The sequence below is a fragment of the Hypomesus nipponensis genome, chromosome 8 (assembly GCF_054491055.1).
Source record: "Hypomesus nipponensis isolate SF chromosome 8, ASM5449105v1, whole genome shotgun sequence".
Taxonomy (NCBI): Eukaryota; Metazoa; Chordata; class Actinopteri; order Osmeriformes; family Osmeridae; genus Hypomesus; species Hypomesus nipponensis.
This window is the reverse complement of record NC_140368.1, coordinates 11819015-11828385: the sequence shown is the minus strand read 5'-3', so window position 1 is coordinate 11828385 and position 9371 is coordinate 11819015. Positions and strand designations below refer to the sequence as shown.

The following is a 9371-nucleotide window of genomic DNA, read 5'->3' as shown; positions in this document are numbered from 1 at the left end:
TGGGGGGGGAACATTTTAACCAGATTTGAATAATGGGAGGAATGTGTCCCCCCCAATATGTATTATGATTACTGTACAGCCTTGTCCCACAAAATAGATTAAATTGTATCTTTCGTAATCCATGATAGTTATAGTCTGCAATACGTCTCTGCACCACTAGGTGTCAGACTTTCCTCATATAAAGTTTTTCCATTAGCTAAAGTGGATCTTGGTTTGGGGATGCAAACAAACTACGGTTCACTGAAGACATTTAAGAAACATTACTTATAGAAGAGAAAGACTAGCACATGAAAGACAAAACATCTGGATCCAGTTTTCTGTTTGAACGTCTAGGGTAGACTGGAGATGAATCGAAGTCTAATATCCAAAAGTAAAACTTTTGCTTTTCAGCTGACATCGCAACTGTCTGAAGTAGATAACTGAGCGGTTCCAGACAGCCTCGAAGGAAACATGGAAAAAGTGAGCGATTGTCGGCAGAGACGATGCTGTTTCTCATTGTGGCACACAGCTGTTAGCCTCACTTCCTTTTTCATCTCCTACTGCCTATGGTTGGTGGAGACTGCCGGCGTGGGCGGGGCCTATGTCTTCCTGTCACACGGTACTGATATGTCCGTCGCCATCGCCACGGAGACAGGAAAGGGAAGACCCTTGTTATGCTTTCATCGCTGGTAACCTCCAGAGGCCTCGCACATCGGTGTCTGTCCCCACATGATACAGTATCCTGTAAGCTCACTATTCGGTTGATACACTGGCTTGTATAAACCACTTAACCGGATGCATAATCTTACATTGCTCACTATTTGATACATTAACCCGTAGCTCACTATTAAGATGATGCAGTAGCCTATGTTGACGTGTGTAAAACTCAGTGATAAAATGATATATTGTCATTTGAATTTACTGGTAAGTAGATATATTATCCTGTTACTGCAGCCCACTATAATCTGATGCATTGTTCAGCAAAATTCACTGTAAAGCGAATACATTATCCTGTACACCTTGTTATTCAGTGCTTCCAGTAATAGCTCAGCTTGTCACTTTTATGATGAGCTCGACCTCAAAACGGTTCATTTTGTAAGTGTTTCCTTTCACGAAACGAAACTTTGCTTGAATCCGATATTCAGATTGAGTGAGAACTGGGACGATACATGACTGAGTTGGCCCCTTCTGTGGCTGCTGGAAATGTTCTTTCCAAGAAGAAAGTTTCTTCCCAAATCAGTTGGAGTTGTTGGTCGTACAGCGATGACGGCCTGTGTGATGGTTATGGCAGATGGGCCGACCAGCTCTGGTCCAGGGGGGCTGGATGGAGGGAACCAGAGGAGGGAGGGGGGCTGAACATCCAGGGCACCACACTGGGGAGGGGAGGGAAGTCCTGGACTAGGACTGGGACTGGCGACAATGTCTGGACTTTTTGTCGTTGTTGTACTTTTGGGTCAGATAAAACTTGCATAATTTCATCGTTGCACAATGTTACAAGTACAACTTTTGTACTTAAAATAAGGCTTACTGAGCGTGCACTGTTTTACATAAGCAGAGTGACTCAGGAGGAGTCTGACTAACCGTCATTATCAACCCTGCGGTGACGCTGAGAACACTGCCCTAAACCACCACATCTTTCCAGTCAAGAGGCCTGATGAGACACACAGCTCAGCGCTGCCCTGCCCGGGGCCCTGCTGCATCACCCAGCCATGCCCTCAGCTGACCCCCTCACTCTAACACCTAACGCAAAACAAACAACCCATAAACCAGCCTTCCACCCACTCCCAAACAGACTTCCGACTTTATCTCCAACTTTGTGAGAAAGTCGGAGATTAAAACCAACGTCACAGTCCCTTTCCTTTCTCTAAGTCTGCTTGTGCGATCGGACTTTTCCGCGAGGAGGAGGAAGGATATGGTCCTGTAGCTTGTAGATCACAGACCTCTACTTGACCCAGGATGACAGACAGGCTGGGTCATCTCTGTGTTTTCTGAGAGCCGTGACCCAGAGTAGCTCACCATAAGAGGACCCAGGAAAGCCACTCCCTACCAAGAACCTGCCGGAAGAGGACAGAGAGAAGCTAAAATACTTGTAACTAAAATGGAAAGACTAAACAAAAATGTTTCAAAAATGTGTGTAAAAAAATCTCGGGTGCTTAACAATTTTGCACAGTACACTATTCCGAGCAGCCGCTAATGTTACGGCTGTCGTTTGTGACGTGGAAGAACAATTTGTAGGGTCCAAGATGTTTGCTTAAGATGTGTGTGGTAGACACAGTGTCAGCACTCCAGAGGCAGGTCAACCCATGTTAACATGGCTGCTTTCAGAAGGCCCTTGAAATGATTTAAACACTCCAGCTCAGCGAAGGGAATCTGAGATGAAGGGTCATACATTTTTAAAGAACAGAGCTGTGCTTTCCGCAGGCACTGTTGAGACTGTTAACTCTTAGTCAACTGAATGACAACATGGGGGAAAACGTCAAGCTATGGTAAAGTTACCCTTCACTTCACAGAAAAACCTGTGTGATGTTTTGCCCCCAAAGCTTTAATGCCGTTGTAGGGAGGAGAACTGTAAGGGTGTAGACTGCAGGTATCAGTGCACCATGAATATAAACATGTCTCCTGTTAGTATAACAAAGATGAGTTGACAGTTGGACAGTAAGATATTCGGAGGGCTTTATGATAACATGAGCATTGCTTGTTCTGCTGACTGGGGATAAAGAGCACTGGGATAACAATTTTCCCTCTCCCGGTGAGTCCTGGCTCTTTGAAAAAAGAAAAAAAAAACGTTTTGAAGACGTGGACATCTGAAAAACAAAACACCTTCTCTCCGAGGTCTGGATGCAATTACCTCAGATGCAGCCCGATACCTGCTGTGTGGGAGGAAGTGGGTGAGAGGCTTTCTCCTCTGTTCAGACACACACTGGCGCACTGATGTTCCTGCCAGTGGAAAGCCCGGGTCGCCCCTGTTTGCTGAGGACAGCAGTATTTTCTGCGTGTGTCGTTGCATGTTCAATTCTGAACACTGTTATTGTGTTCGGTGGAAGGGAGGTTGTTTCGGTTTTCCATCTGGAGTTGTTGTATGGGAGCTCAAGAAGCTGGTTTGAAATGAAGCCTTTCTCCAATAAAGTTCGGGGCAGTTAAATGGACCATAAACTATAAACAAGACCGAAGTAATAGGTATATATACGTACTTTATTTGAACACAACAACACATTTTGGAAACACAAGCATTCCTACCGAATACGAAGGTTTGATGGATTTTCCTCCCTTCAAACGGGTAATGTTACAAAATGCAATAATGAACTTTATCAGCCTTACTGAAACATAACCCAACCCAATTCGACCAGGTTAACAAGTAATTCATGTACCAAGGAGTACCGCCAACCACCACTGCCTCATTTACTTAATGTCACAATGCCCTTAGAGACTTATACAACAAAATACTTTCATGCACGTCTTAAATCTTTCATTCCCAGACACTCTTTATGTCAAAGACATTAAGATGCTGGCATTGCTCCACATGGCGAGTGTATGTCAGATCATCAGTGGAGTCAGTGAGGACATGGCGGTAAGGAAGTCAGCAGGTTTCGGCAGAGAGAGCGAGGCCTCTGAGGGCTGGGTAAACTGCTGTCCGTTGCTTGTTTCAGTCAATCTTTGTGTCTCTGTTATTTCACTTGGGCAGAGCACTCACCAGGGGAGAGGGCCAGCCTCGAAACCTGCTGAAATTCACTTCCTCTTTAGCAAAAGAGGTTTCTGTTCTTTAAATGATTGCAAGCTGACAGATTCTCTCCTAATCTAGTTTGGGCTTATTCAAATTCAAATGCAAACAAAAGCCACTGGTAGCTCATATAAAACTGTTTCTCATGTTAATCATTTTATTAACTGGTCAACATCAAGTTAACTGTGCTGAGACCGTGTGTTCTTCTCCATTACCAAACAACCTTCCTCTTTCAGTCCACATCGCAGTAGAAATGGGACGTTTCACCGGTCGGAGTGTGTATTGCTTGGGTTAAAGCCTTATTACAGGGAACCGGGTTTGATTCCACCCGGGCCACTTCCTGCATGTCTTCCCCTCTCTCCCTGCTTTTCCTGTTACTCTGTACCTATCTCTATTAAGGAAATGAAGCCGAAAAGACCACACAAAAATCTATTGGATGAAATACATGACAATATAAAATATATTTTTCACACGCAGACACATTGAGCATAGTCTGACAAAACCAAAAGGCTCAAGATCCATTCCTTACGTGTTGCTTTAGAATGAAACTTTCATTAACTGGTTTGCCAGAAATACAACTGTGGCTGGAAAGGCTCTTTAACACACTGTCTGAAATGACCTTCACCTAAACAGCTTGAAAAGGGAGTATGAGGCGCTGCAGCAGAACTAGGCTAGCTGTGAGCTAACGACGTCCTTGGCTAGTTCAAGCAGGAGAGGGTATCTCAGAGTTCTGTTCTTCCAGGACTCTGGGATTCCCTGAAGACCCACCTGCAAGCACACGTCAACAAAAACAAGTTCATTGAGACAAACGGAAAACCTGGAGCAGAAGTAGAGAGTGTATTACAGTAATATACCTCACATTGTTTATATGAGTAAATCATTCATGATTCTATACATGCAGTATATTACATTAATGTATAATTTAAAAAAAACAACAACAATGCATATTTATTTGATTATGTAGCCTATACTATAACTTTTATCAGTAATGATTTGACCTTGGCCCCCAGGCAGGCCCCGATGAAGGAGGCCCTGCTGGCGGTGCAGCCTCCGCAGCGCATGGTGGTCCTGACCGCCACGTCCAGCTGGCTCTGGGTCATGGCCGTGTGGAGCGCCCCCTGGAACGCCCCGGGCACGGCTGGTACACCACGCCCCAGAACCCAGGAACACGGAGAACCGAGGAACACGGAGAACCCCAACGTCCAAGAACCAAGAATCAAGGAACCCCACAGCCCAAGGACCCAGGAACAGACACAGAAAAAGAAAAGGGGAAGGGGGAAATGAGAGAAGCTGTGAGGAGCATTTATATATAAATATACAGTATGTGTGTTTAGGCTTTTCTGCTTTTTAATGATGTAACAGGATAAGCTACATAGGAAAGGCCGGGGACACAGACAGAGAGAACGGACGAGCAAGAAATAGCCCAGGGTGAGAATCAAGCTGTGACACACACACTTGCTACAACTAAGGATGCCTCCATGTGAGAATGTCCACATAGAGTAAAGAGCCGTCCTGCTCTGTCCTCTTTGAGGGAATCAGACAACAGCCGTGTTTGTCGCTAACGCCACGCTTGACACAGTCTGAGGGGGCAGCCCAGGTCATCTGCCCCTTCGCCCCACCAGTGCTCCACCAAGAACAGAAGGAGGCAGTCACCTCAGCGGCCGTTGGCACTCTACTCAAGCACCGTCCACACCACACCCCTTCAGCCCAAATAATACAATCCTCCTCCACTCCCCTGCTTCTGAAGCAGAGGGGAAAACAAGAGGAGGGATTCATTAGTTGTACCATCAAAGGAGAGAGAGGGAAAGGGAGGAAGGGAAAGAAAGAGAGGGACGAAAGAGAAAGGGAGAAAGATAGAGGGAGGTGGAGAAAGGAGAGAGCAGGCCAGAAAGAGAGAGAGGGAGAGAGAGAGAGAGAGAGAGAGAGAGAGAGAGGAGGGAAGGAGAGAGAGGAAGAGAGAGAGCGGGGGTGCAGGGGGGGGGGGCAACCTTTTGGAGAGATGCTAGCGGATATGCTGACAGGGAGCATGTGGCCGTGCCAAGTGGACAGACTGGACCCTGCTGCTAGCCCACTGCCACACTGCCGACCAGACCCACCTCATGTGTTTGTGAACACTGCAGGAGTGAGCTCTTGAACAGGCCTGCTCAGGTTGTCCCTAACCTGGAGGATATGGTCTGCGAAGGGAGAAAGGATCGCTCAATCTCAACACTTACCACACGGTTCACATATATACAAAGTCGTTTTAGTTTGCTTATAAACGAGTTTGTTTTACATCTTGTTCACGTCTGTGTGTGACTTGTACGCTGCCGTTAATCGTAGTTCTGGAACCCAAGTCTTTGTGTTTTTCTACAGTGGTTGCCCTAAATCTTGGGGTATTTATGTTAGAGTGACCTACCAATCACAGCGCTGTCCAGATCCTGGGGGTTCCTTCTGTTTGGATCCTTCAGCTGGGCCAGAACAGCCTCCAGGGCATTTGGACTGGGTCCATTCAGGATGAAGAACTCCAGAAACCTGCTCAAATAAAAGTCGTACTCTGAGTCTGTTTTGTGTCTCGCTGACAAGCGCTCTGTTTGGAAACGGGAAGACAAACCGCGAGAGGGCGACATATCAAGACTAGACTCTGTGTTCTACCTCGCAGCTGCCATCGTCACGGCAACACACAGGTCGTAGTTCTGGGTGACGCGAACGGCCGCCTCCACCTTCTCCAGCATCTCTGGCTTCCCAGCGTACATGGCAACCACGGGGGCCAGCTTGGTGACGCCATCCATCTGACAGTCCACGTCACACCCTGCAACCCAAACATGACGCTCTGACTCTCCCCCGACTTCTGTCACAGTGACACAGTGACGTCAGATTGTGTTGTTTCTTCTATGAGGTGATATCGCTGTTTTGTTCATGACTATGGATCTGTTTTATGTCTCGTGTGGGGTCGCCGTGGTTACCGGTCTCATCCTTGCCCTCGTCCACGTTTCGGATGAAGGCTTTGAGGCTTCCGTTCCTCCAGGGCCCGTCAATGGGGAGGACGGCTTTAGGACCTGCCAGACGTAAACAATACAACGACCAATCAACCAATCAACTAATCAACCACTCAACCAACCAATCAACCAACCAATCAAACAATCAAGCAACAAATCAAGCAACAAACCCATCAACAAATCAAATCAATCATTCAATCAATCCTTCATCCATTCATAACCTCACACATACATCTAAATAATATCCTTATTTTTGATTATTTAGATCTTATTTCACATTATTATATAAAATATCTGTATTTCTCTCTCCCAGGAGAAACCAGCCTCTACATGGTATAAAGGAACAGCAGTTGTAAACAGCTGAATGAGCCAACTCAGAGTGAGTGCCCTATTGTGGCTCTAATGCTTAACCAGGAGGAAGTTTGTCTGTGGTGATACAACATGATTTTCCCTGAACCACCTGAGCAAATTTTGTTAAGAGGGGCTCTGTTGACACCAGATCCACACCACCCGTCTGGTCAATGATCTTCAGCATGTTTGGCTGAAACAAACCACAGTGACGTCAAAGAGAGGGTTTCAGCCAATGAGAACCGACCTCCTTTCTTTTTGTAGGGGTCGTTGAGAGGCAGGTCATACACAGTTCCTTTGCCAAAGAACTTATAGGTCCGCTTGGTCAAGTCTTCCACGTTCAAACCTGAGGGACAAGCAAAACAATTCAACCACGAATCAGGCTTAAATAATTGATCAAATCCCCTAGATATATTGGGTCCAGGTCCAGACACTCTAAGAACTTGTGTGAAAGAGTGTAGCATGTTGTTGAATTACTTCATTTTATTCCCTTCGTTTTTGTTCTATGACCTTTTGACATTGGTCAGAGTCAAGAAGAGTGAGTAAAAACTCAAATCCATTATTATTATTCTGTATATTATTATTGTTAAGAATATGTACGGTACCAGGCTCCAGACACTCTTAGAACGTGCATCAGGCTCTAGGTTCTACCTCCACATTCCTTCAGGGACTCCAGCAGAACGTAGGCCTGGTCTCCATAGCAGGTCTGCTCTCCCGTGTTCCGCCGGTAGAACGGGTTGGCGGACTGCGGACGGAACTCGGGGCTGGGCTCCAGATCTTCCAGAACCTCGAGGAGCCGGTCTGGGTTGTAGATCCAGTGCATGGGCTGGGCTGGACGGGTGGAGTTCACCCAGGAGACAGGGTGAGAGGGGTGACATCAGCTTGGACTCGCTCCAGAGAACCGCTCCAAAGCTGGGCTGACGTTCTAGAGTGTGTGGTGAGGATCTCAGCGGCCAGGCCACAGCTGACGGTTGAGTCAGAATCATGGCTGCTCTAGTTGTTTATCTGAATTTCTGTGTGCGGGCGTCAAATAGTAGGTCACGTCTGTCAATGCATTTGAGCTGTTATTGTTTTTCGTTCTGGAGGGGCTTTGCTAAGCTCAGTACATCAATAGGATCAATAAGCTGGCCACACAGAAACGAAGGCATAGAACAGTATAGTATTTTCTACCCAATATACCGATGTACAGTTATTGCTTCTCCTTTGAAAGGGACTTTCTGCTGTAACATCTGGTCTACGGTGCAAACAAATCAAAAGCAGGCAGGAGGCTAGCCACCAGAAAAATTGAATAATAGAGCTGCTTTGAGCAAATATGAACTGGCTTGCTTTTGCTAAATCATTTTTATGACCATGAAGGGGGAGAGAGGGGGGAGAGAGAAAAATGAAGGGAGAGAAAGAAAGAGAGATAGAGAGTGAAAGAGAGAGAGAGGACGAGGAAGATGGTAAAAGAGAAAAAATGTGAGATAGAGGGAGAGAGACAGACTGACAGAGAGAAAGACAGACGGAGAGAGTGAGAGGAAAGAAAGAAAGAAAGGGAGGGAGAGAGAGAGAGATAGAGAGAGAGAGAGAGAGAGAGAGGGGGGGGGGGGGAACGCCCTTCTGCAGCCTCTATCATCCGAGGCAGACGTGCAGATGTCCCAGACTGATAGTCGGCAAGGCCCTCTCCGATCAACACCAGGAAGTCACGCTGATCGGCAGGAGGAATAACTGTAACAGGTCACCCTACCTGCCGCGTCCGCCACCGCCGCTCCTATGATGGCGCCCATGGCTCTGTCTGCCACCTCCGACGCCATCTGCCTTCGCTGGTTAGGGTTAGGGCCGTCGAGCTGTCGATTCAAATGATTGGCCACGCTATTGATGCTATTCTGCTCATTCACCATTCTGACGACACAGGGCCCCAAACAGGTCTGGGTGTAATCATCACAAAGCAAAATCAAAACGGGCGAAGAATTTGGAATGTTTACTCACTGTGGTCGTTCTGCTTTTGTTGACTTCTCACGAGCGACTGTGCTGTCTGTACACGCCGACGCACTGTGACTGTCCTGTGACTCTGGTGCTCCCTGACTGTGTGCTGAGATAGCTCTCAGCCCCTAGATAAGGCTCCAGAATGACCCTGCTGCTTTGGGTGCACGGTCACATCTTCACCAGTAGGGGGCGATCAATCTGAATCCCAATAGACCAGTCAATATGAATTGTTGAATCCATGGAAACAAAACTGAAGGATGCATGCAACCATGCCTTTATCACGTTTCCTACATGAGCTTGTTTACTCGTAAACAGTAGAAGGAAAAAAAGCATTTGTATTCTATTTTTTTAAGGTATGTTCATTTGAATCCGGGTGAAACAGCTAT

The 9371-nt window shown here is 46.7% G+C and overlaps 1 protein-coding gene across 1 annotated transcript; it reads right to left on the bottom strand.

Moving 5' to 3' along the window:
• Window positions 1–3150: 3150 nt before the first annotated feature.
• LOC146275184 (crystallin J1B-like) lies at window positions 3151–9088 on the bottom strand. The gene is made up of 10 exons (XM_084703624.1): window positions 8989–9088; window positions 8747–8846; window positions 7672–7851; window positions 7268–7366; window positions 6640–6732; window positions 6329–6485; window positions 6093–6208; window positions 5794–5871; window positions 4696–4835; window positions 3151–4465 (listed from the first exon to the last, which is right to left on the bottom strand). The coding sequence occupies exons 2-10, from the start codon at window positions 8811–8813 to the stop codon at window positions 4364–4366; spliced, it is 1032 nt and encodes a 343-aa protein (XP_084559750.1). The 5' UTR covers window positions 8814–8846; window positions 8989–9088; the 3' UTR covers window positions 3151–4363.
• Between the last annotated feature and the right edge of the window lie 283 nt (window positions 9089–9371).